The sequence below is a fragment of the Danio aesculapii genome, chromosome 1, assembly GCF_903798145.1.
Source record: "Danio aesculapii chromosome 1, fDanAes4.1, whole genome shotgun sequence".
Classification (NCBI taxonomy): domain Eukaryota; kingdom Metazoa; phylum Chordata; class Actinopteri; order Cypriniformes; family Danionidae; genus Danio; species Danio aesculapii.
In genome coordinates this window covers 4,956,725-4,984,580 of record NC_079435.1, presented here as the reverse complement: position 1 = coordinate 4,984,580, position 27,856 = coordinate 4,956,725, and the positions used below count along the sequence as shown (strand labels likewise).

The following is a 27,856-nucleotide window of genomic DNA, read 5'->3' as shown; positions in this document are numbered from 1 at the left end:
TTAAAATAGAGTCTTCAGTTGAATGTTTCTCAGCCTAAATGAATACTTTAGTGCAGATTTGATCAACTTTATGCATTCAGTCAAACTCCTTTAGCATGTTTACAGCAGTATACACACACAGACAGGTTGATAGATATAGATAAAATAAACGAGTGCTCTGTGTCTGGAAGAGGAGGAGGGTTTTTCTCGGACAGAGGAAGTGAAGCAATCTTGAAAAGCTCATACATCATCACAGTACTCAAACCCTGCAGACTGAAGCAAAGCAAGGTAGGACAGACATCCTAAATCTATCCAAATACAGCTGTTCAAACACACAGTTGCTAGACATTACGTACGTCTTTTATACATATTTGTGAATTTGTGTAACTGTAGCAGTCTTTCTAATGTCTTTCAGAATGTTTTGCGTTTTCGCTCTGATTTTTCTGCTTGTGATTCCTGGTAAGTCTCAGACTAAGTGTTATTTAACTCTCAATCTTTCAGGGACTTTTGGCTGTTATATACATATTTGTCACTTTTCTGCACTCTTTTTTTTTACTGTACTTTATTTATTATTTTATTTATTAATTTTACTTAAAGCGATGGTCCACAGTGTATTTTAAGGCTTGGTTGTGCTTGTGCTTACATGCAAAGCAATGTGTGCTTAAAAATCATATTTCTTTTTTCCATATATCTTACTTTGATCATATACAGCTACTCAGCTAATATGAAAACGCCTCTAATATTTCCTAGTTCCTCTGAAAGCCCCACCCTCAAGAGACTCTGATTGGTGAGCTAACATAATGTGCTGTGATTCGCTTATCGGCTCCACGTGACCAGTAAAGCGTCGCACCTCCACAAGCATGCGCTCTTTGATTCTGCTGTGTAAATAGTGTCAGAGTAGGAGTAGCTGTTAGCAGTATCAGTTTGAGCCTTAATCAGACAGAAAATGAAAAAGGATTTTGCACGGCTACTCTCTAAAATACAATCTGACAAGTGTCTGTAACGAGTCAAAATAGGGTGTGGCTCCTTTAAGAGAGAATCGCCATTTTATGTGTGTGTGTGTGTCTGTGTGTGTGTGTATGAACAGTCTGTAGACGCATGTAACACGAGAACTGCATGTGTACGAGACCGATGTTTATTTTTATTTTTCTCTGATGCTCGAATTAAGTTATTTTCTGTAATATTCAGTGACACTGTTCACAGGAGATTAAGGTCCAATCCCAATTCTACCCCTTAGCCCTTCCCCTTACCTTAAGGGGTAGTGGTGTTCCAATTCTCTTTACCTTGAAAGCGTAGGGCTAAGGCAGGGGTGTCCAAACTCGGTCCTGGAGCTGGTTCAGGTGTGTTTAATTGGGGTTGGAACTAAACTATGCTGGACACTGGCCCTCCAGGACCGAGTTTGGACACCCCTGGGCTAAGGAGAAGGGGTAGATAGCTCTGAACGAAGAGTTTTCAGGAGGGTGAGACTGAGATGATTTGTGGGAGTTTGTGCGAGTTATGCGACGCGTTATGTGATATAACTTGTGAAGACCGGAAGACCAGGTTGGGGTGGGGTGGGGGTGGTGCTGGTAGGTTTGACAGCGAGGAGGGATGCGGTGGGGAGGGGTGAGAAGGGTACACAATGTTTTTAAGGACCAGGAGGGAGGAGCGATTTCTTGGAAATAATTCAATCAGGCTCATTCTGAAAACATAGTCCCGTGGACGTTTCTGGAGACTGCAAAATACGTAGCCGGGGGTACGTACGGCTGCATTTCATTTTTTTAAGTGAACGATGCGGGGCGGTGTGACGCTGTTCCTTACAGCGCTTGCTGGCCGGCCGCTCGCCTCCGTGTGGAGGGCTTTCCCACTGCAATCAGTTTGTCCGGTTAGCTCTTCGTGTACTTTGGCGGACTCGAGGCGCAGAGAGGGGCTGACCACGACGACGACGATGACCGGGTGCGAGTCCAGGGAAGAGCAGTTCCAGAAATCAGGTAAGAAATCAAAAACAAAATCCAAAAAATAAAGCAAACAAGTTCATCACAGGGTGAGATTGTGGTCAAAATCCGAAAACGTGGTAAAAATTAGACGAGGGCTTTTCTTTTTCTGGACGGCTTTTGTGAATCGTCGTTGGTTGGGTTTAGGGACAGAGGAGGGTGGGTCAGCCAATTGGCCAATCATTCTGTCATCCCAATAATGTCCAGGCAGACAGGCGGAAGGTCGTTCGACAGCGGCCTCTAGCGAATTTACGCGAGAACAGCGCGGGAAAAAACGTGCACAGCGGCCATTTCGCGGATTCGCGAAAACAAAAACTGCAAAAATACGTACCTCCCGGCACGTATTTCGCGGTCTCCAGAAACGTCCACGGGACTACGTTCTCAGAATGAGCCTGGGTTGAAATTATCACTTATTTGCAGGCATCCGAGAGTCTTTGCATTTGCAGGAGACTCCCGGATGCCTGCAAACAAGTGATAATGCATAGAGACTCCCAGAACGTCCGGGAGACTTGAGATGTTTGAGATTGTGGCTGTTTACAGCGGTTTGACTGAAAAATATGAATTTGTAGCTAAATTGTTAGCGGTGCCAAACAGCATTTCCCATTGTTTACATCCTCATTTTATCCTTGCTATGACATACCATTGACACTAGACCCTGTGCATGTCATTGATCAATTTTAACACATAAAAACACTTACAGGTTGTGGCTCACATTCCACAGCTTCATCTGTTGGAGGACTTTTCAGCTGAATCCAGCATTAAACTGAGAGAGATTCTGGAAGCTCTCCTTTGTCAAATGCTAGAGCTATATATTTAATAATTTCTTTGGAACATAATTAAAATTAACCAGTAAGTCCTTCTGTCTTTGTGTCGTGTCCTTTGAAAGCCCAAATACAAAAACAGAAGAGGCTATGTGGAAATGGCAGCGTTTGGAGGCATTTTAGCTTTCACTGCTATAACATTACATTGCCTCTGACCACGCCCCTTTGCTGCGCAGGGTGTGTGCATGTGGTGAATGCATGTAACCTAAAGCCCTTGTGATCTCACTAGCCTAGATGTATTTTTATTTTTTTTATAGTCCCCAAATACGTTCGCTGTAGGCTTTGCTACGCTAACTCTGTAAAAGCCAATGTCTCCCTTTGCATTGAACTTTGAGAGTATTAAATTCAGTGATGTTGTTTATGTTCACACAGCTACATCACGCATCATCTAAAGTTTAACATATGATATCGTAGTGGACCACCCCTTTAAAGAAGAATAGAAACAGAAAGAAATGAAAATACAATAACTTAATGAACAGTAGACTGGTCATGCGGGTCATGCTGACAGATAAATATCTGATCTAAAAGTCAGGTTACAGCAATATAAAGGCTTAAACACTATCCATTTCTCTTAATATTGCAAATGTTTGTCCAGCTTTTCTGCACTCTTACAATGTGTTGACTTAAGCAACATCTCGTCAGTTTTATTTCAATGAACATTTAAATTTTGGATTAAAATCAAGTTTTATTCATTTATGTACGCATTTATTGAGTGTATTAATGAATTATTTACTTCATATAGATGAGTGTGTATTGATATTCATGTACAACACAATAGAAACTTTGTTGTGCTTATGAATTTGAGTTTAATTTACTAGAACCTGCACAGAAACAAGGGCGTCACGGTGGCGCAGCGGGCAACACGAAGGTCCCTATTTCAAGCCCTGGCTGGGTCAGTTGGCATTTCTAAGTGGAGCTTGCATGTACTCCCCGAGTTGGCGTGGGTTTCTCTGGGTGCTCTGGTTTCCCCCACAGTCCAAACACATGCGCTATAGGGGAATTGAACTATCTAAATTGGCCGTAGTGTATTGGTGTTTAACAGTGTTGGATTTGTGGCTGGAAGGGCATCTGCTGCATAAAACATATGCTGGATAAGTTGGCGGTTCATTCCGCTGTGGAGACCCCAGATTAATAAAAGGACTAAGCCTGAAAAAGGCAAGGCAAGGCAAGTTTATTTATATAGCACATTTCATACACAGTGGCAATTCAAAGTGCTTTACATAAACAGGAATAAAAGAAACAAGTATAAGAGAAATAAAAACAAACATAAAAATGGTAAGAATAAAATAAAATAAAAGCTGATAAAATGTGTTATAAAAGAATTAAAAAGAAGAGAAAAACATAGTAGTTCGATCTGTCGGACGTAGCACAGTGCTCATTCAGTAAAGGCACAGCTAAACAGATGTGTTTTCAGTCTGGATTTGAATGTGCCTAATGTTGGAGCACATCTGATCATTTCTGGAAGCTGATTCCAGCAACGAGGGGCGTAGTAGCTGAAAGCCGATTCACCCTGCTTTGACTGAACTCTTGGGATTTCTAATCTATTTGATCCTAAAGATCTGAGTGATCTGTTAGGTTTGTATTCAGTGAGCATATCTATAATGTATTGAGGTCCTAGGCCATTTAGTGATTTATAGACCAGTAATAATACTTTAAAATCTATTCTGAATGTGACTGGGAGCCAGTGTAAAGACCTGAGGACAGGTGTGATGTGCTCTGATTTCCTGGTTCTGGTCAGAATTCTGGCCGCAGCGTTCTGGATGAGCTGCAACTGTCTGACTGTCTTTTTGGGAAGGCCAGTGAGGAAGCCGTTACAGTAATCCACCCTGCTGCTGATAAAAGCATGAACAAGTTTCTCTAAGTCTTCACTGGAAACAAAGCATCTAATTCTTGCAATGTTTTTGAGATGATAGTATGCTGATTTACTAACTGCTTTGATATGACTATTGAAACTCAGATCTGACTCCAGAGTCACACCAAGATTCTTGACCTTATGTTTTGTTGTTTGACCCTTAGAGCCAAGGTACGCATTCACCTTGAGAAGCTCATCTCTGTTCCCAAACGCAATCACTTCAGTTTTCTCTTTGTTTAACTGAAGAAAGTTTTGGCACATCCAATTGTTAATTTCATCAATACATTGGCAGAGGGTGTCAATGGGGCTGTAGTCATTAGGCAGTAAGGCTAGGTAGATCTGAGTGTCATCAGCATAGCTGTGGTAGGAGATTTGGTTCTTTCTCATTATTTGGCTCAGAGGGAGCATATAAAGGTTGAACAGGAGTGGTGCCAGAATCGAGCCTTGTGGGACTCCACATGTCATGGGTGTCCACCCTGACCTATGGTCACCTATACTGACATAGTAACCTCTTCCTTCAAGGTAAGATCTGAACCATTTGAGGACAAAAAAATGAATAAATGAATGAATGAATGAATGAAGTGTGACTAACTAAGGTCAAAGGTCAAACTAAACATCCTAGTTGAATTAGCTTAAAGGTGCAGTAGGTGATCTATCAAAATGCTATCCGTTAGATAATAGGCACTTATTACTAAGCCATACTTACATGCTATTTCAGACCGAATATTCGTAGTGGTGAACAATATAGGGAGCGCAAGTCATTGTTCAAAAATGAACCAACCTGAAAATAATAGCATTTTCAGCTCAGTAAAGTGGTAATTGATGTTAAACTAAACATAAATCTACATTATTGATGCTGTAAAAGTTAAATAAATAGAAACTGTTAATAAATAAACATATTTAATGGCAGTTATGTGTGTTGCTAACATATGGAAATGCTCACAGTTCTGCAAAACGAACACAGACGCATTTGGTTTGGTAAAATTTATCATGACGTGTTTGGTTTTTTAGGACACTTCCTGAAAATACTTGCTCGTCCTGCTATTTTGGTGCTTAGTTTGTGTGAGCTCTAGAGTGTATGTCCAGTTTATATGAGGATATCGTGTCTTCTGGATTTAAATGAAAGATTTTTCACTAAAAATATGAAATGCAAGCACTAAAGCCAAAGAGCAAGCAAACTAATTCTCTATTGAAGGGAAAAATAGGTAAAACACAAATAATAATGAGGAGATCATTGTGTTTTAACATGAACATTTATTAATTTAGCATAATTAGCAGTTTTGTGCAATATTTGGTCACACTTTATTTTGATGGTCTGTTTGGTGAATTTGAGTTACATTGCATCTACATGCCAACTAATTCTCATTAGGTTATAAGTAGACTGTTAGGTTGGGGTTGGGGTTAGTGTTAGTCGACATGTACATTACAAGTTTCCTATAGTCAGCTAAATGTCTGTTGAATGTCTGCATCAACAGATATTAAGCAGACAGTCTACTTATACTCAAATGGACCATCACAGTAAAGTGCTACCCAATATTTTTTATGTAAACATTTTAAAAGTTATTCCTGTCTTTTTTTTTTTTAGGGATTTGCAGCCAGAAATGGCATGTTCAGTACTCAAAAATGGCAATATGTGCTTTAAAGGGTTCAACAGTACAATTATCAGGCAGTTATAAACACCCAGATGGTCTCACTGTGACAGAGATATTTTGGACTGTAAATCCAAAACGAGGGGAAGCCATCAATCTGCTGGATAATCCAGATTACACAGGCAGAGTTGAGTTCTTTCATAAAGAAAACTTTTTTTTTCTCAAACTCAGTAATGTGAGACATGAAGATGAAGGACAGTACTGCATCAGAATTGAGACAAAGGTAGAAATAGAGCAATATCTGGGTTATCCTGGGACTGAGCTCACAGTGACAGGTACAGTTGAACTCATATTGCACAGACAGATTTCATCTGTTCAGTCATAAAAATATAACTTCTGTTTCTTCTATGTTTTCAGATCTCAGAGTGGAGACTCCTGAAGAGGCTGTTGAAGGAGAGTCTCCAGTCTTAACTTGTAAAAGCTCCTGCAATCTCAGCAGCACAAACTTCAGCTGGTATAGAAACGGCGAGTCTTTCCCAGAATCGGAGCGTCAGAATCAGCTGATTCTGAAGTCGGTCAGCAGAGGAGATGCTGGAAACTACAGCTGTGCAGTGAGAGATCTGAATCATCTGCCATCTCCTGCTCTCACGCTCAACATCAGATGTACGGCGAGACCTTCAGCTTCTCACACTCCTCAGATTCACCTCTGTCAAACTCACTGATGCTGATTGTTTTTCAGATCCTCCAAAGAGCGTCTCAGTGTCCGTCAGTGGATCTGCTGTAATAGTGTCTGGAGATTCAGTGACTCTGAGCTGCAGCAGCGACTCAAACCCTCCTGCTGTCAACTTCAGCTGGTTTAAAGAGAATCAAAGCTCAGCTGTTGGATCTGGACAGAGTTTCAGCATCTCCAGCTTTAACTCCAGTCACAGTGGACGATACTACTGTGAGGCTGAGAATAAATATGGCTCTCAGAGGTCAGCGTCTGTGTCTTTAACAGCTACAGGTATGAATGATAATAATAATAATACATTTTATTTATAATGTGCTTTTCTCAGATCCAAAGCGCAAACAGAGATACAAGGCAAACAAAGCAGAACAATAAAAACAGTCAAAAAATAAAAACACCACAATAAAATATGAGCGATTCAATACAATTGGATGATAAAATTAACAAAAATAATCAATCTGAGTTAAAAGCAACGGTAAAAAGGTGAGTCTTAAGAAGTTTCTTAAAACATTCCAGAGAAACAGCATTCCTGATGCTGGTGGGTAGGCCGTTCCATAACTTAAGCGCACTGTATGAAAAAGCTTGATGATGATGATGATGCTGTAAACTCTTTCTGAATGCTGCTGGTGTCGTAAGCATCAATGTAAAATAATGTTTTTATGTACTCAGATGGCCAAAATACACTTCTGTACGCCGCTGCTGTTGGATTGGGGGCTGCTTTCATCTGCATCTGCACTATTATTGTGGCACTAAAGATCATAAGGTAAGGCTCAATTCCAATTCTATTTTTGTACCCCTTCCCGTTGGCCCTTAAAACCGAGTGTGAAGGGAAAGGGCTTTAAAATGTACCCCTAAGAAATGGGAAAGCACCACAGCACCTGCACACGTCATCAGCTACAGAGGTAATCAATGAAGTGAATCATGGGAAATGTAGTAATGGGTAATCTAAAACAGTCTGTGTGAAATAAATGTTGGTGTAGCAGGACGGTGCTATCTAGTGGTGAGTAAACAAGAACACAGGGATGATGAAAACCCGATCATCTCAGTATGCAGAAAATTCAGATCCAATTTAAGCTGGGGATCTGTTAAAATATTCCTGCGACTCCTGCGACTAGACCATATATGACCGGCCGACCGGATGTGATGTATTCCAGTGTTGTCCAAGCCGGGCCGTGATTGTGACATGAGAAATAGTAGATTTAGTTATTTTTACAATCAGAAAAAAGTTCACGGGCTCTATTTTGCTTCTATGGCGCATGGTATAACAGGGTTGAGCTTATTCTCTTAATGAGTTTTAGGTTGGTTTTGAGAATAAAAGAGTCAGTTGCGTTGCGCCATAGTGCATTTGCTATGTACATGGCGGACTTTGTAAGTGGAAAAACTGAACCCTTCACTAACAATAAAACAGTTAAATAGAGCATCTTTCGCTGAGCTGAAACTAGCAAACAACAATTGCTTCGCGTCTTGCGCCGCATTGCGGCGGGTGTATGATAGGGCCCTATATATATATATTTATATATATATATATATATATATATATATATATATATATATATATATATATATATATATATATATATATATTCAATTCAATTCAATTCAATTCACCTTTATTTGTATAGCGCTTTTACAATGTAGATTGTGTCAAAGCAGCTTCACATAAAAGGTCACAGTAAATAGGAACAGTGTAGTTCAGTTTGTAGTGTTTAAGTTCAGTTCAGTTGAGCTCAGTTCAGTGTGGTTTAATAATCAATACTGAGAGTCCAAACACTGAAGAGCAAATCCAAAGATGCGCAGCTCTATAGATCCTAAACCATGCAAGCCAGTGGCGACAGCGGAGAGGGAAAAAAAACTTCACTAAATGGCGAAAGTGAAGAAAAAAAACCTTGAGAGAAACCAGACTCAGTTAGGCACGACCATTTTAATTTCTCCGCTGGCCAAACGTCTTGTGCAGAGCTGCAGTCTCAGCGGCGGAGGCTGGAAGCTGGCCTCAGCGAAGACTCGTCTGTCCCTATATATATATATATATATATATATATATATATATATATATATATATATATATATATATATATATATATATATATATATAAACATATCTATTAATAACTGAGTAATACAAATAATATATTTTAATGTTGTCTCTATATTCCTTCAAAGATTTTAGCGGTTTATGAGTTTATAGTATTCATTTATTCATTCAACCATGGTGAATGCATGGAGAACAAAGGCTCTTGCTTTTGCAGTTCTTTATTTTGGACACCGGAAGAATCAGCTTCATTCCCATGGTGCACAACAAAACAGAAAATTCTGTGTGACTGCCACAAGGGGGTGAATTCCGACAGTCATGTCCAAATGTCGCATGCAGTGGAAAGGCAGATTAAACATAAAGCAATCATTACAGAGTATATATCATTTGAAAGGTTAAACTGTTTGGTTTCCATGTCTGGTGATTGATTTTTGATAGATATTACTGAGTAACAGTTAATTAATTAGAAACAAAGATACTCATCAGAGTCGCAAAGCATTACTTTGCTACAGCAATCTACATATAAAATATTGTTTAGATGTATTAGATGTTTCTTAGAGGCTAAATTCAACTCAAATACCACCAAACTGTCCATACTGTATAGTTTAGAATATCATGTCTACTTAACAAATATTTTCAGAAGTATGAAAAAAAACTGTTCATATTTCTCAAAAATTTAGGGGGGCCTTTGTGTGGTCATCAATAGAAGCTGGATGTCATCTTGTGGTTATGTTTTTTTTAATACAACCAAACAACATCTTACTGAAAGCTAAATTTTAAGATATCAACTTTAAATTTGAAATATAATTAGATTTTCTGTCAATTTTAGGCTAAAACTTGTTTTGGAAAATAACATTTTTATGTATTAAAATATCATATACATTAATTCTTTTCAAATTTCCATAAACAAAAAGGCACATAACTTTCGTTTCCTTTAAGTTCATGAAATTGTTTCATAATCTGAGCTAATTAACTTTTTAAAAATAAGACCAAGCTTAAATATTTGTACCAAAGCATTGAAGAAGGGGGGTATTTAAGAGGTTAAGCGTACAGTCCACTTATTTATTTTCATGACATTACTTTTACTGCAACATATTCCCCTCTAATCTGGTATTTTTCATCACATGAATGGTTTGTGTTTCCTATTTTTCTTCTTCAGAAGGAAGACAGAAGACGCAGAAGTCCAAGGTGACTTATCAAAACAGGCAAGTCCACAATATTGTCAGTTTCAGCACTTTCACAGGTTAGTTCAATCAGATTGTGAGTGTTTGTATGGTGTGTGTTTATACAGGAAAACAAGAGCACATCAGTGATGGATCAGATGAACTCATGTAATCCAGATCCAGACGTCTGTCAAAAAAAACCCAAAGAGCATCAAACTGCAGGAGATGAGGATGATGTTCAGTACGCCAGTGTTTATCACGTCAGAAATGCTGACAAAACGACTGTAGAGGCTGAAAGTCAGTATGGAAATGTGAGCAATCGCAGGTGAGGCAGCTTATATTTTATGACTTGTCAACAGAATGTGCTGGGTTAAACAAACCTCTAAACACTTTTGAAAAGAAAGACATGAATATACCTCAGATGAAGAAGGTTTCATCCATGCATTGCTTTGTCTGTCTGAACAGATCGGATGATTCCTCTGTGATCTACAGCAGCATCGGTGTTTCATGAAGAATATGAACTGTCATTGTTATGATCACCAGCTATCTAGCATTTGCAGATTGTTGTAGAACTACACACATGCCACGTTAACAAACGACATATCCCATCAGGTATCACACACACACACCAGTTCCAGTTCTCACCACTGCTGAAGCTCATGAAGACTGATGACCAGGACTATAAATACACTTCACTCACAGACACTTTGCTGAGTCTTGTAAACTATGAGCAATTTAAAGTGTTTTCCTTGTTTAGCCCTGCTGTGTTTTGACCCTGTATTCTGTTTATTGTTTATGTTGTTTTGCCGTCCGTCCCGATAATTCGCCTGTTATTTTGACCTCACTTTGGATTATCTGCATGCTCCTGTCTGTCCGTTTTGACTTTTGCCTGCCTGACGAATCTCTTAATATACTGCATTTGGATCTTCACCTCTGTTGCCTACCTGACTCATTAAAGTTATCCTGACCTGCAACTGTAGCATCCTTACCAAAATCACATGAACATGAGAAAGCCAACATGCTGAAATTAATGAGCTCTATTTAAGCTTATCATTATTTTCTTCAGCGAAATTTCTAAATGTATTTTGCAGTAAAACTGTTGAGCTAGAAAAAACATTTTCTTCCCAGCCTTTAAGGAACATTTACTTACATTTAAGTAGCATTTTAATAGACTCATTTTACATACTCCTGTAGAGTTAAACAATTGTGTTTTAATAATAATAATAATAATAATTCCTTACATTTATATAGCGCTTTTCTGGAGACTAAGCGCTTTACACATTTTTGGGGGAATACATTCATCAACCACCAGCGTGCAGCATCCACATGGATGACGTGACGGCAGCCATATTGCAGCACATCGCACACCACACACCAGCTGATTGGAGAGGATGTGTGATGAAGCCAATTATGATATGGGGATGGTCAAGAGGCCATGATGGACAAAGGCCAGTGAGCAAATTTGGCCAGGATGCTGGGGTTAAACCCCTTACTCTCTCTAGGACATCCTGGGACTTTTAACGACCTCTGTTTTACATCTCATCCAAAAGATGGTGCACATTAAGCAGTATACCGTCCCCATCAATATACTGGACCCACACAGACCACAGGTTGAGCATCCCAGGCTGGTCTCACTTACACCACTTCCGGCAGCAACCAAGCTTTCCCACGTGGTCTCCCACCCTGCTTACCTTCAGTGGGTGACCGTGTGAGTTGCAGAGACTTAGCTACCGACAATTTTACCATTTCCGAATTCAGCCTGAATCTGGCAGAAGCACTTTTTTAATTACATCATGTACTAAGGCTGACGGAAAATTAAAAGTTGCTATTTTCGAGGCTGATATGGCTGAACTATACTCTCATTCTGGCAGGAGCACTTTTAGCTTAGCTTAGCATAGATCATCGAATCATATTAGACCTTTATTATCTCACTCAAAAATGACCAAAGAGTTTCGATCATTTTCCTATTTAAAGCTTGACTCTTCGATAATAACATCATGTACTAAGGCTGAGGAAAATTAAAAGTTGCTATTTTCGAGGCTGATATGCTATTACTACATCTCTCTGATACACATCAGTACACCATCACCGCTAAAGCTCACATATGAGCGTCAGCCCTGGCCATTCAAAAGATCTCTCCAACGTTTTATGAATGATGGGATTGTAGAGGGAGGAGGGGGCTGCGGGAGAGGAAAGACTAGGTAAAGTTATCCGGTGGGAGCCGCCCAATGTATATACCTCAGATGCACCTCATCAATGCCTTGATGAAACTCCGGCGTCCCTTTTGTTGTTTGTAAAAACAAAACAAAAAGGGCGGCGAGCAAAGAAGGAATAAAACAGAGCTGGAGGAAAGAGAAATGTCTGAGCCAGTCAACAGTAACAATGCAGTCTGCTGGCTTGAAGAGACATGATGTCATCAGGGCACCGCAATCCCTAGTGTGGCCACCAGGTGACTGTAAAGTGAGCTAAAACCCAGGATAAAAATTAGATATAATCCCCATTTCACATTTTTTATTATTTAATCTTACATGTATTTAATCTAAACATTTAAGAACATTTTCCATCTGTGATTGGTTTTGCTGCAGAGCTCTTGTGTTAAGTGTTGCCTCTGACCCACTAAAACACACTGACCGCTAATGGCTGTGAATGTGGATCATGTAGTATTGCTAACACTTTATGTTTCAAAAAGAGGAAGTGAAATTAAGAGCTGCAAAGCTTCATCTGGTGATGCTCAGACACTCATTTAAAATGTTTTACACAGTTCTGTCTCCAAACTAATTGTGTTTTCACATTTTCTCTCTTAAACACTGAACAATAGTGAATTCTGCTGTTTGACATCTGTAGATGAGAGCGACTGCATACACACATGTAGTTGTTCTGGTTTTTTTAAGATGGTGTCAAACACACCCAGGAAGAGGAAGACAAAAAAACAGAACATTTGTAGTGTGAAAACTGTTCACAGAAATAGTTTAAGCTGCTGATGTTTTCCTTATTTGAGCGTCGACACTGAAGCACGGTAAGACCATTTCAATATTCAAATCATTGTGTTAAGCTGTACGACTGTAAAATGCGTCTGGTGAATGTTGAGTTAACAGAAGCTCAGTAACTGTTATAAATACATGTGTAATGAGCAGCGATGTTCAGGCAATATTTAAGCAATAAACTTTAAAATTTAAGCTGAACACTAGTATCTTGAAAATTATCTTTCCGTTAAACAGATATTTAGTATAAAATAACAGAAGGGCTAATAATTCTGACTCCAACTGAATATATTGTGATCAGAACTGTTGTACGCATTACATCACTTTGTAAACGTTTATTAATATAATTTGTTAAACCTTCCGTACAGTTTAGAGCACTTGGACCCGGAAGCTGCTTAACATATTGGCCCTTAGTGCTGGTCCTGCATGGACAGCCCTCACCGGCCCCCAGGAGCCCTCACAGCACCTGCACTATAATCTACATCAATAAATGTGTTTCAGTATACTTTTTAGTTCAGTCATTATACATCTGGATTTAACTATTGTATTTTATTGTATTATTTCTGCCTTAACTTAGTAACTAAATTAATTTTGACTAAGGAGTGTCTTTAAAAACTGAAAGAGTACTGCTGACGATACTAACTAGCTTTGCCATCTGGAGAAACATAAACAACCCTGCTGGTTGGCTGGTTTTAGCTGGCTGACCAGCCTGGTTTTAGAGGGGTTTTGGCCACTTCCAGGCCGGTTCCATTTTCAGCCTGGTCTTAGCTGGTCAGGCTGGAAAATGACCAGCTAAAACCAGCTTGACCAGCCTGGTTTAAGCTGGACATAGCTGGTTTTGGCTGGGCTCCCAGCCTGTCTAGGCTGGTCAAGCTGGTCATTTTCCAGCCTGACCAGCTAAGACCAGGCTGAAAATGGCTAGAACCAGCCTGAAAAAGGCCAAAACCCCTCTAAAACCAGGCTGGTCGACCAGCTAAAACCAGCCAACCAGCCTAGGCTGGTTTAAGCTGTTTTTTCAGTAGGGAAGGCACATTGATCGCACACTTACCAAATCTGTAGAAACAGGACAATCAACACCAACTGGAACCGTGTCTTTTTTAAAAGGAGACGAGCAGCAAATTCAGATTTCAACATTTCCAGATGCGAAAAACTCTCGAGTTAAAGATGTTTCTTACAAACATATTGTTGTTGCATGTTAGCAGACCACTGTAATTCACACATGTGGATCCACACACGGGCTGTGCTCTCATCATGGTGAAATGATATGACTGTCAACATTTCAAAAAATGTTTTGTGAACCTTTAAAGCCGCGAAGACCAGTCGATTCATCAGCGGATCGCTCATATGTCAGCTTATAAACAGACCAGCTGATCTTCATATCTTTAAAACGCTCCAGTATCCCTGTATCTGTAGTGAATTCTGCTGTTTGACATCTGTAATGGGCCGTTTCCACTGAGGGGTACAGTACGGTACGGTTCGGTACACTTTTAAGGCTGTTTCCACTGTCAAAATGCGTACCGAACCATACCGTACCACTTTTTCAGCATCCTATCGAAAGGGTACCAAACACGAGAAAGCGTACCAAAAGGTGGAGCTACATGCGCAGCTCAACGCTGATTGGTTACAGAGATAAGTCACGAGCTCGTGGAGCTAGCCAGAATGAAAACAAAGGAACCGCCATGTTTTAAATACACAGCCGAGACATTGCACTGTAATACTATATGCATATAATAATGAGCCATATGGTTGACCCGAGCTCAGACAAACCTTGTCGTTGTCTTGATGTACAGCCACAAAGCCAAGAAGAACAAAATCTGCCGTGTGCTGTTGTTGCTTTACGAGCCCGTCTAAAAGTGCGAGCGTTTTTTTGCTTCGTCCAGGGAGCTCACGATCGCGTCTATATTTAATAAAACAAACTTCTTGAGCTGATGATAATAACTTAGCGTGATTACTGAAGTGTCTCCATCATCTGCTCCTTTCAGAAAGAAAAGGACAAGCGCGGGAGTGAAGCACGAACAAAGGAGAAGCCCGACAAAACACAGGAGCAAATTGTTTCAGCAACCTGAATCACAAACAAACTGCCATGTTTATCATTGCCTTTAGAACTATTATGAACTGGGAATGACAGAATTACTGTCTAACAGAGTTTACATGAGCTGGTGAAGATTACAGACACAGATGAGAGGTTTACACTGACTGTGGGCTATATTTCGTTTTGTTTTTGAACCCAAATAAGGTCTGCTGTGTGTAGTTTTCCTGTAATTGGTAACATATCGGAGACTGTAAGGGTCTGTTTGTGTTCATATATGCTGCATTTATTTATTTATTTTATATAATTGCAGACGTTACAGTAGGCTATTTCGCACTTTGTATCATTGATCTGCAGTTATAATCAAGTTATGTTCATAGAAAGATCAGTGATGAACATTTATACACAAGTATTTGTGTATGAAGCATCTGTTTTGTGAGAAGAGCTTCTCATGTGATATGTGAGCGACCCGTACAGCTTTATTGTAGACATTTCCTCGAGCGAGAATGAAGTCGACTGAAACTTTCTGTCATACACCACGCCCACCAAAAGGGTACCCTTGTTAGTGGAAACGCAAGCCTGATAAAGGTGACCCGTATCGACCAGTACCGTACCATACTGTACCAGTCAGTGGAAACAGGCCATAAATGAGAGCGACTGCATGAGTTGTTCTTAAATTTGAGATGATCTCATACAGCTCCAGGAAGAGGAATATTTAACCGCACATTTTAAAAGTGTGAACACATGTTGTTTACAGTAATAGCTTGAGCTGCTGATGATCTCATGTAAGCATCAACACTGAGACACTGCAACTGAGTGTTGATTTACAGTGATGTTCAGGCTCTGCTGCTTTACACTCTAGCAAAAATAGTGCTAAGTAGCACTAAAAGTGGTTCTCTGTGCAGAATATAGGGTAAACATCATTTAACTATGATTTAGCAGAATAATCACCTTAAAGAACAGCTTAAATACCATTTAAGGTTCTTTGTTGGTTCAATATACTGTAGCACTTAAATTGATTTATCTATGATTACTGACAAAAGATCCACTGAAGACCCTTTTCTGTGGGTGAGATTAGAGATTATAGTCTCCACTCGAAAGAGAAAACAACAAGAGTTTCTGCAAATGCTGATCTGTCATGTGTGACCCTGATGAACTAAACCAGGATATGTTGGAAATAGCCAAAAATACACTGTATGAGTCCAAATTATAGATTTTTTAAAAAACTTTCATTATAAATTTATATAATTTATAACTAGGGCGGCACGGTGGTGCAGTGGGTAGCACAATTGCCTCACAGTGGGAAGGTCACTGGTTTGAGCCCCGGTTGGGTCAGTTGACATTTCTGTGGGGAGTTTGCATGTTCTCCCTGTGTTAGCGTGGATTTCCTCCTGGTGCTCCGGTTTCCCCCACAAGCCAAAGACATGTGGTACAGGGGAATTGGGTAAGCTAAATAGGGTAAGCTAAATTGGGCAAGCTAATTTGTCCGTAGTGTATGTGTGTGAATGAGAGTGTATGGGGGTTTCCCAGTGATGGGTTGCAGCTGGAAGGGCATCCGCTGCGTGAAACATATGCTGGATAAATTGGTGGTTCAGTGGATGAATTGCTTTGGCAACACCAGATTTTAAAGGGACTAAGCCTAAAAGAAAATAAATGAATGAATGTATAACTATGAAATTAATAAATATTAATTAATAATAAATTAATAAATTGATTTCAACTAATTATAACAATAATAATCATGTTCCATGAACATGTTTTTTTTGTAAATTTCCTAATTTCTGTCATGAGTCAGGTTTGACCTAATCTTCTCTGTTGTTCACTTCAGCTCTTCCTCCTGGCACGCATGCATTACTCACCTGTTTCTATTTGATCTAATTCACCTCTCTATACCTATACCTGCCCTGTCTTGTTACACTTTGTCAGATTATTGTGTTTATAAAAGCTTTCAGAAACTCTCTCTCGCACTAAGCAAACCTCTCTTTAATCCCAGTCTTCAACACCTGATTTGTTATTTAACTTTATTTTGCTTACCTGTGAGCTGTGCAGCCTCCTCGCTGTTGAAACCCAGCTTCTCACCTGCGCTTGCCAGCTCCAGCACTTGCTCCGCTGCGAGAGAGCTGAGACGGATTTTCTGTTGCTCATCTCCCAGTCTGCATTCTCCCAAGGGTGGTTGAAGAACGGCAGCTGCCTTCGTTCATCATTATCATTAAATAAACTCTCTCTATTTGAACTGCAACCTCTCTGTTTTCTGTCCGAGCCTGACAATATCAAAACTAATTTTTTGTCAAGTAATGTGCTTTGCTAAGCCCTTCATTTGCACAATTTAAAAATAAAAGTTCTTAATATTTAGATTTTTTGAACACTCAGTTTCCAGATCTTTAAATAGATGTTTCTCAGTAAAATACAGACTGTTCACACAATAGAGTTTGTACTGTTGTGTAGAGATGATGCTCATACTGTCATATTTGTCATTTGTAGGATTGCAGAAGTCACTATGTTGAGGTCTTTCAGAGCATCTCTTCCTCTGATCTTAGTGATCATGACTGCCGGTGAGTTTTCAGTCACTTTAGACAAACTTTAACACTCTTGAAAAGCTGACTGAGCTCTTCACACTCTGAACTCTTTACTGATAGAGACAATAAAAATGAGCAAAAGTGAAAAGGTTTGTTTTGTACGTTGCTTCAAAATCCTCCATTTCTCATGTCTGTGTTTCAGGGTCTGATGGTCAGCTGGATTGGGGAGTGAATTACAGCCCTTCATATGTTTGTGCATTAAAGGGATCAACAGTGGAAATATCCTGTACTGTAAAATATCCTTCTAATCATAAGCTCACAAGAGTCTTCTGGACCAAAAATACTGATGGAGAACCACCAAATCTGTGTTTTGACCCTGATAAAATAAAACGAGTTCGGCGTGTCAGAGATTATAAAGACAATAAAGACATTTCCAGAATCACTTTGACTGCAGTAACAGAAGCTGATAAACACATCTACTACTGCAGATTCACTACAAATTTTGAGACTGGAAAATGGACGGGGATTCCTGGAGTTCAGCTGGACGTCACAGGTAGCAGCAGTGAACTCTCACAAACACACAAACACACATTAATCATTTCATAATCTTTTTGTATCTGAACAAAATCAAAAATTGTGATTGAATGGTGATGGACTGAAATGATGTGAATTTTAATTGATATAAAAAGTCAAAAACTAACTAGGAAACATGCATATATTACATAACACGTAAGGGATTTACAAAGCATAGATAGTGCTTAGATTAGGTCACAAAACCGCATGAAGTTGAGTTGAATGAACCATTTAATTACATACAAAATAACTTAGTATTACTTAATGCCTGAATAATAAGATATATAAATGTTAATTTGAATAGTTTATTAGTCATTTACTAACTCATTCTCAATTATCTAAAAACACACACCAAGTGTTCTTAAATAACTGCTTTGTAAATAATTAAATACTTAATTTAGTAATAAAAGAGGAACCATTAAAAAGCAGGAAAATACAACCATTAAGAACATAATACCTCTGCTTGTGTAGTTATTATAGTGTTACCCAAACTTTAACGAAAACACGAGTCACATGTGTGAATAATGGCTAGCATAATTACTTGTTAGTTCATGTTTGTATTAATTAACACTTTAGATTTAGCTAAATTAAATTGACATGAACTAATGAGCTGTTAATGTATCTTTATGTCATGACTTTACTTGAAGTGGCACATTATTATTAACTCATTCTTAATCATGAACTCCTGAGTTTGGCTCATTCTGAATATGTACCCCTATATACATTTCTGGAGAGCGCAAAATACATTCCAGGAGCTACGTTATTTTGCAGTTATTGTTTTCGTGAATCCACCAGATGCCGCTGTGTACGCTGTTGACTAATTCACTGACTGACCGACTGACCCACCCACCCTTTTCCCTAAACTCAACCAATAGTATTTTGAAAAGCCCCTATTGACCCGCCCAGTCCCTTCTTTAAACCCAAATGACTATTCTTAAAAGCAATCCAGTTAAAGAAAAGCCCTTGTCTGATTTTTACCATGTTTTCAGATTTTACCACATTTACTTTATATTATTTTTTTGGCATCTGTTTTTGTCTTACCTGCTTTCTGGAACCGTTCTTAACCAGATTCAAACCTCATCGTCACGGTCAACTTCGATCTGCATCTCAAGTCTGTCAAAATACATTTCGAACTACCGGACAAACTTGTAACAGTGGGAAAGCGTCCACATGCAGGTAAGCGGTCAGCTGGTTAAAATCATGACATCAAAAAATACCTTGATTTTTATTTTTATAATAAACACTGTCAAGACTTTCAGTAAAAGCAAAATAATTGTGTGAAACTGATGACAGCAACTAGAAGAGAGAAAATCGTCAAATTTACTGTCCATAGCATTAGAAACACCTCACTCACACGGTAATTAGGATTTTGTATTTTGATGCAAGCATGATATAATACATACATACATACATACATACATACATACATACATACATACAAATGTACATACATTAAAAAAAGATCTAAATATTAACAACTTTCAAAGATTTACAGTTTTTCATGATTGCTAACACTAAATTAAAAAATTAAACACTAAACACTAAAATTAAACTTTTCCCACAATTAGCAAAACCGAACACTCAAGGAGCAAAACACAAGGCCAGATCTGCACAAGTGTTAGCACGTTGTCAGCTTCACACTTTTTGCAAAACGATACACAGTGATTCGCAAATCCCTAAACACACTTGAATGCTTTTGACACGGTATTTTTCATAATGGAATTTCCTTGCAATTTCAAAGCAAAGGCCACACACACATGAACCATAGGTTAAACACAGCCATCACAACCACATTGTCAACCTCACACTTGTTGCAAAACTCTACACACAGTGATTTGCAAAACACTAAACACACGTGACATACATTACACACAAAAATCTATTATGAAGTCACTTCCATGCAATACCTAAGCACTGACTGTCAAATTAGCGCACTGTCTAACCAATTAGTACAACACAGTCATCAGGTGTGCAAACACTTGTTTGATTAATTGTAGACACACCAATCAGGTGTTTAAGCACTATAAAAAGCAGCAGGTGAGTTCATCGTTCTTCAAACACAATAGAAAGAGTCAGAGAAAGAGTAAGCAAATCAGCAAATCAAATCGGTCATACGCAATACATTGTTGACTGGGACCATGTGTCTTTCCACCGCTCTGCTCTGGTTCAGAACTGGTTTCAGCAACATCCACATTTCACCGTCCTGTATCTTCCACCATACTCTCCATTCCTCAACCCTATAGAAGAGTTTCTCAGCATGGTGGTGGAAGGTACATGATCTCCATCTCCAGGCTGAGGTACCTCGCATCCAAGCCATGGAGGAGGCCTGTGACCAGATGGAGGTTGCAGCAATACAAGGATGGATTCGTCATTCAAGACGTTTCTTTCTAAGGTGTCTTGCTAATGACAACATTGCCTGCAATGTTGATGAAATTCTCTGGCTAGATCCAACTAGGCGAAGAGACAATGTCTAGTGTGTTTTTTTTTTTTTTTTTTTTTTTTGTAACTGTAAACTTTCAGTGCAATATGTAAAGTGACAGTACCACTTTACATATTGTTACAGTACCATGAATCTCCACGTCAACGTTTTGGGCATGTTGAGAAATGGATGAGTTTCTTCAGTGTGCTACATTGGTCTTGTGTAGTGTTTGGTGGATTTACTTTATATTTGTACTTTGTTGATTGTAGCCTACTCAGTCATAGGGAAGTAGAAGAGCTAAAAGTGTTTTAGGTTTATCAGAGTAGAGTGTAACTCGTGTAAACAGAGTATAGTACATGTGAAATGTGTGTTTCTTATGGTAAAGTGTATGTTTTTAAACATACCTGTATAGTTTTTACAAGAGTGTTTAATTATGCAAAGGATCTGTAGTGTTTTGCTAATTGGGTGTGTGGCTTTGCTAATTGTGTGTATTGTTTTAAAAACACGGGCCCTGTTTAGAAAACTGTGCTTAAACAATCCAAAAGAACTGTAAGCACATCAGTGTCCAACTGTTCTTATAAATGTGTATTTATGTGATGGCTTGTGTGTGTCATTTGGAAACAAAATAGCATTTTGAAAAGAAATCACATTGTTTTGAACATAAAGTTTCATTTTGCAGAAGAATTGAAGGGTTTTGCCCAATGTGTGTGTGTGTGTGTGTGTTTTGTGATTTGTGTGTAGAGTTCTGACAATATGACACATGCTCTCAGAAAATGTGTGTAAACAAATGGGAAAAACTGTATAAGGCAGGACTGATTCCACACATTACTGCACAGTGCACTTTCTCCCATTCAGTGTATTGTGAGTGGACTGTCCTTGACTTTTTATCCTAATATTAACTCTATAGTTAACTTAATATTTACATTATAGTATCTGTTTTATAAAATCCTGTTGAACGCAAAATTGCTTTTATATTTGAGCTGTATGTATACTCTTGTTTTATGATTTTTATATTATGTAATACATAACACAACTGCTACTAAATGAACATTATTCTGGAGAAGAAAGAAGATCTTGCATCTTCAGAATAAAAGCTGAATTATAAAATGATGATAGAATTATTAATAAGATGACAGTAAACCAATAAACTGTTGTAATTTCTCTGTCAGACCTGCAGGTGGAGACAAAACAAAGTGTAAAAGCAGGAGATCCAGTCACTCTGAGCTGTAAAAGCAGCTGCTCTCTGCCTAAAGGATCTACATTCCTCTGGTACAGAAACACAGAGAGATTAACTGGAGAAACACTGAATAATCAGCTTCATCTGCAGTCAGTCAGTCACTCTGATGCTGGATATTATCAGTGTGCTGTAGGAGGAAATGAACATCTGATCTCTCCTGCTGTTTATGTCAAAGTAGGAGGTGAGTATAAACAAGAACACGAGTGAAATATCTCACATGTGGAGTTTCCAAATTTAATTTGAATGAACATGTAAAGCTTTCCTCAAACTAAAATCTTTTGTGTGTTTTCAATAGTTGAGAACAAAACAACATTTATTTCTGTGATTTTGTTTTTGCTGAAAGCCTGTTTCATAGTTTTCCTCATGTCTGTGTTTCAGGGGTGGATGGTCTGCAGGAATCAGGAGTGAATTACAGCCCTTCATATGTTTGTGCATTAAAGGGATCAACAGTGAAAATATCCTGTACAACATATGCTGGTTATAAGCTCATACAATCTTTCTCAATCAAACCTGCTGTAACTACTGAAGAACCACCAGACCTGTGTTCAGTTCCTGATAAAACAGGAAGAGTTCAGTGTGTCAGAGCAGATAAAGACACTTTCAGCATCACTTTGAGTGCAGTAACAGAAGCTGATAAACACATCTACTACTGCAGATACACAGATACACTGAATAAAAGATGGACTGTGATTCCTGGAGCTCGTCTTGATGTCACAGGTAAAAATAACTGAGACCAGGACTTTATTCAGGTCTCCATGAACACAGCAGCTATTTAATTCACAGCAGCATTAAGCTTTTATTATGTAACTCATGTTTGAAATGCTTTAATTGAGTATTTAATTTTATTTTAGACTAATTTAATAAAAATATCATTTTTAAATGTTGTAATTTCTCTGTCAGACCTGCAGGTGGAGACACAGCAGATTGTTGTAGAGGGAGATTCAGTGACTCTGAGCTGTAAAAGCAGCTGCTCTCTGCCTGAAGGAACTGCATTCATCTGGTACAGAAACACAGAGAGATTAACTAGAGAAACACTGAATAATCAGCTTCACCTACAGTCAGTCAATCGCTCTGATGCTGGAGACTATAGATGTGCTGCAGGAGGAAATGAACATCTGAAATCTCCACCTGTTCATCTCAAAGTTGGATGTGAGTACAAACTAATTTATTAGCATGATTAAATTATTTCACACATTTGCAATATCTGTGTTTTATCTGGATATATTTTCAAGTGAAGAGTTTTTCACTGATGAACATTTTTATTGTATTTGTCAGCAACATTATTTCGCAGATGAAAGTTAATAAAATGTCGTTTTGAATGACAAAAAGTGCAATAAAAAGATATATTAAATCTATATTTTTGTCCATCAATAAAGATGAACTGAAAATGTTTAGAGAATGAGAATTTAGGAAAGATCAAGTCAAATCAAAATCTTCTCCATGGTGGTGATTTGAGCTTCAAACATTTGAGCTTTTATTTATGCAAAGGTAAAAATTTTACAAAATATATGTGGAAAAACCCCCAGAAGAAACGTGTTTGGTATTCTGCTTTCAGCCAAGTGCTTCATTATGCTTCAGCCAAGAATTTTCATTTCATTGCATCTTTATAAATCAATGTTATGATTCAGTTTCTTGTTGTGTTCACTTAAGTCCCTGATGTGTTTCTGCATTTTCAAAATGCAACATTTATATTAATGTAAAGTATATTTAGATCAGGTAAAATGTGTGATTAATGTTTGAATAAGTGCAAGTTAACTCATGGCATCATGGGGTTAATCCTGATTAAATATTTGAACTGATTTACAGATCTAAAATAAACACAAATTGAACTGCTACTAAATGAACTGTTTTCTAAAAATGAAAACGTCCTTTCGACTTCAGAACAAAATCAGGAAGAATTATTAATAATACTTTTTTTTTTCTGTGATCTGTCGCTTTAAACTGTGAATCACTGAGTTGTAGTTTTTTCTCAGACCTGCAGGTGGAGACACAGCAGACTGTGAAACAGGGAGACACGCACATATGACCTGTAATTTAGCTTATGCTGATTTACCTTGTGGGATTCAAGCAGTCGTTCATTACACATCTCATTAAACTCTCTAAAATATCAATGTTTTGGAGAAGAAAACTATTGAGGCAGATTCAACTAAACCCATCTGTCATTTTGACTGATTGTTCTAAGGGTGATCTGCTTTCTTCTTCACTGTCATTTTTCTTGTTAGTAAAAGGCATAGAGAATTAGTGAACTATAAAATGGACAATGTGCAATACACTTCTAAACTGAAAGTGTCTGCTATAAACACAGTAAACTTCCTACAATAGGCCCTGAGCCTTGCTTTCACTTATGATTTGGGATTGCACATATTTCCTGGTGTGAGAATATCCTTGTCTATAATCAGTCTCAGTTGAGCACATAGTTTTAGTTGTGGATGAATAGGCTTCAAAATTTCTGATCCATTTATGGATTTAATTATTTTAAATACTCCATCAAAATGACTAAAATAAAACTAAAGCTGAATGTAATTTTGATCAAAAGACTAGGACTAAAACTAAATCAAAATGTGCTGTCCAAATTAACACTGCTGAACTGAACATCAACTAGAATCTTAGCTGTGTGTTTTAAAGTGTTATCATGTCTCTGTTTCAGTGATTAATAGTCAGCAGGATTGGGGAGTGAAATACAGCTCTTCATCTGTTTGTGCATTAAAAGGATCAACAGTGACAATGTCTTGTACATCAACACGTGCTGGTTATTATGAGCTTAAACCAGCCTTCTGGACCAAAACTATTGTAACTGATGAAGAAACACAAAGCCTGTGTTCAGACCCTGATACAACAAGAAGAGCTCAGTGTGTCAGTGAAAATAAAGACACTTCCAACATCACTTTGACTGCAGTAACAGACGCTGATAAACACAAATATTACTGCAGATTTACAGATAAATGGAATAAAAGATGGACTGTGGTTCCTGGAGTTTGGCTTGATGTCACAGGTAAAACTATTGCACTGTCCAAAAAACTGTTCTTCTGCCTTTTGATTTTATTAAATTTTTCTTTATAACTGAACCACTGTTGATTTAGCATCTGCATCATCAGCCTGAGGTGATTTAGATTCAAGTATCAATCTCCATGATGTTGTGACAATTTTTGACTTACACCATTGAAAGAAAATTGTTGTAATTTCAGACCTGCAGGTGGAGACACAGCAGACTGTTGTAGAGGGTAAAACAGTGACTCTGAGCTGTAAAAGCAGCTGCTCTCTGCCTAAAGAAACTAAATTCATCTGGTACAGAAACACAGAGAGATTAACTGGAGAAACATGGAATAATCAGCTTCATCTGCAGTCAGTCAGTCACTCTGATGCTGGAGACTATAGATGTGCTGCAAGAGGAAATGAACATCTGAAATCTCCACCTGTTCATCTCAGTGTTGAATGTGAGGACAAACCGACTGATTAATAGTAGAAACGTATCAAATAAGAATATATATGATTATATCTATGCTAAATAACTCTTTAATGTATTATACAGACGGCATGACATTTTGTTTGTTAGTATTAGAGACTTGATTTAATTAAGATAGTGTAATATTAAGTACATTTTATCATCATTCATTGTGTCTGTGTTTTGACAACTTGGGGTGATTCTGGTTTATTTACTGTTCACCAGTTTAGATTTTCACCTTTTTCATTTCATTGCTGAATTTATGGAGTATTAAATGTCTAGTATAGATAGTTTCTTGTAGTATATAGTTTTTATAAACTGATTTGTACTTTTTTTTTGTGAATACTTGGTTATTGTTTTTCAGATCCTCCGAAGAGCGTCTCAGTTTCCATCAGTGGATCTGCTGTAATAGTGTCTGGAGATTCAGTGACTCTGAGCTGCAGCAGCGACTCAAACCCTCCTGCTGTGGACTTCCGGTGGTTTAAAGTGAATCAAAGCTCAGCTGTTGGATCTGGACAGAGTTTCAGCATCTCCAGCTTTAACTCCAATCATAGTGGACGATACTACTGTGAGGCTGAGAATAAATACGGCTCTCAGAGATCAGAGTCTGTTTCAGTCACTGAAGGTATTTTCTAGAAACAGACACTCTTTTAGTTTCTTCTGTCTCTGCTGTCAAATGATCTTCATCAACGTCTTGTTTCAGGGGTTCAGAGATCTGCTCTGCACACACTTACTGGGGTTGTGGTGGGATGTGGAGGATTGATCTTCATCATCATCATCATCATCATTATTGTGTTCATATGGTGAGTAGAGTTTGTCTGCACACAATTTTAGTCAATTTACTGACAGAAAAATCTCAAATGTAACACAAATGGACTCAAACATGTTAATAGTTTTCTCTGTGTTTTCAGTGTGAAGAGGAGGAGAGCAACTGGAAGTGAAGATGTGAAGCAAAAGCAGGTGAGAAACACACTCCTCCATCTACAGCTGCAGTTCAATGTGCTTGTGTGCTTACACTGAATTATAAATACAGATGTGTGTGTGTGTGTGATGCAGTATAAGTGTAGAAATGTTTCTCTATAGAGCGCTGACTCGACTGATGATACGTACACAGCTCTGGATCCAGCGTCCAGAAGATCTGCTGACGTTTACAGCACAATCCCAGTCAGTAACACTTTCACAGTCAGATTGATCAGATCCAGATAAACACAGGCTGATTGTGTTCATGTGTTTCTCTCACAGTCTGTCGGCTCCAGAGCTCCTGATGATGAGACCTACACGGCTCTTGAGCTTCAGTCCAGATCTTCTGAATATGAGACTCTACATGTAGCAGGAGCTTCAGCAGATCCACATTAAACTCTCCTCGCTGTATTACTGCTCATATACAGGCAAATACTGAAGCTCCTCAGAAACTGATCATCATTAGAGCTCATCAACATCTGACTGCTCATAAACACATATTAGACTTTATTCACACAGTAGGATTCTTCTGCATATGCAAACACAGTTTAGGATAAAAACAGCAATTCAGATATTCAGGCTAGCAATTTCAGTATTGTTCTGATTATTTATAATTATTGTCTGCTTTACTTGTGAATTTAAAGATTTAATTTAGGCTTTCTAAGCATTTTAACCGCTAAGCAGTGTTTTCTTCTTAATGTAATCTGTAACTTAAAATTAAAGTGCTGTGATGTCTAGATTTTATTTTGTACTTTATAGCATCACTTCTCATAAGAAACATTTCTCCAGTATCTTCTGTGTATTTAATGATCACAGTAACTGTATTTTCATGTGTGTTTTCAGATTGCCCTCTAGTGGCCAGACTTTTATCAGCTTTATAAAATCTGATAAAAGGCCAGATGTGGACATTTACAATACTGAAATTGATGTATACTCTAATAATTATAATAAATATTGATTAATAATAATAATAATACTTAAATTAATTTACACAATATGATAAAATATGGCAACCAAACTACTGTCTGTGACTCGTAGCTCCATTGACTAACACACACACATATTTTATTAATTTTATTTGGAATGACTAATACTAATTAAAGCAACACAACATCCAAATAATCATAAAGAGCCCATGATGTTTCACAGTACAAGCAGTAGATACAACCATTGAGTTTCTTTTGTGTGACAATATTAAAACACTCAGTCAAGTCTGCGTGTAATAGCAAGTAACTAGATTAGGGATCGAGATGGCATCGTCTTCTCCATACGTGAAGACTGCCTATTATAGCAGACACAGAACAGTACTTTGCAATTTGTTTAGAGTTTTTTTTTTACTGAGTCCGGCAATTTGTAGTCCCCTCACACACAATTTATGAATGTGCCCTAAGCTACCGTCGATTAAAACCACTAACTTTGTGTTGTAACCACACGCTTTTAAAGCATTTACTAATGGTTGATTTTTCAGCATTTTTTCTGAATAGCACAAATCCATGTATGCATCAAAACAGCAGCCTACTTCCATAATTAGAATGTTTTTCAATACTAGTGTGATCAATAGCCGGG

At 38.2% G+C, this 27,856-nt stretch overlaps 2 protein-coding genes across 2 annotated transcripts; both read left to right on the top strand.

The window, feature by feature from the left end:
• The first annotated feature begins 107 nt into the window (after positions 1-107).
• On the top strand, positions 108-11,063 carry si:ch211-286b5.9 (B-cell receptor CD22). The gene is made up of 9 exons (XM_056456077.1): positions 108-267; positions 395-438; positions 6,211-6,549; positions 6,632-6,877; positions 6,954-7,217; positions 7,611-7,704; positions 10,130-10,175; positions 10,262-10,458; positions 10,599-11,063. Exons 2-9 carry the CDS (start codon positions 396-398, stop codon positions 10,642-10,644), a joined length of 1,275 nt encoding a protein of 424 aa, XP_056312052.1. The 5' UTR covers positions 108-267; position 395; the 3' UTR covers positions 10,645-11,063.
• A 6,439-nt stretch (positions 11,064-17,502) lies between these two features.
• On the top strand, positions 17,503-27,191 carry LOC130223254 (sialoadhesin-like). The gene is made up of 13 exons (XM_056456027.1): positions 17,503-17,695; positions 17,862-18,212; positions 19,301-19,408; positions 21,821-22,069; positions 22,267-22,605; positions 22,789-23,037; positions 24,536-24,880; positions 25,074-25,322; positions 25,695-25,955; positions 26,034-26,133; positions 26,242-26,290; positions 26,414-26,494; positions 26,573-27,191. Exons 1-13 carry the CDS (start codon positions 17,533-17,535, stop codon positions 26,684-26,686), a joined length of 2,658 nt encoding a protein of 885 aa, XP_056312002.1. The 5' UTR covers positions 17,503-17,532; the 3' UTR covers positions 26,687-27,191.
• Positions 27,192-27,856: the final 665 nt, after the last annotated feature.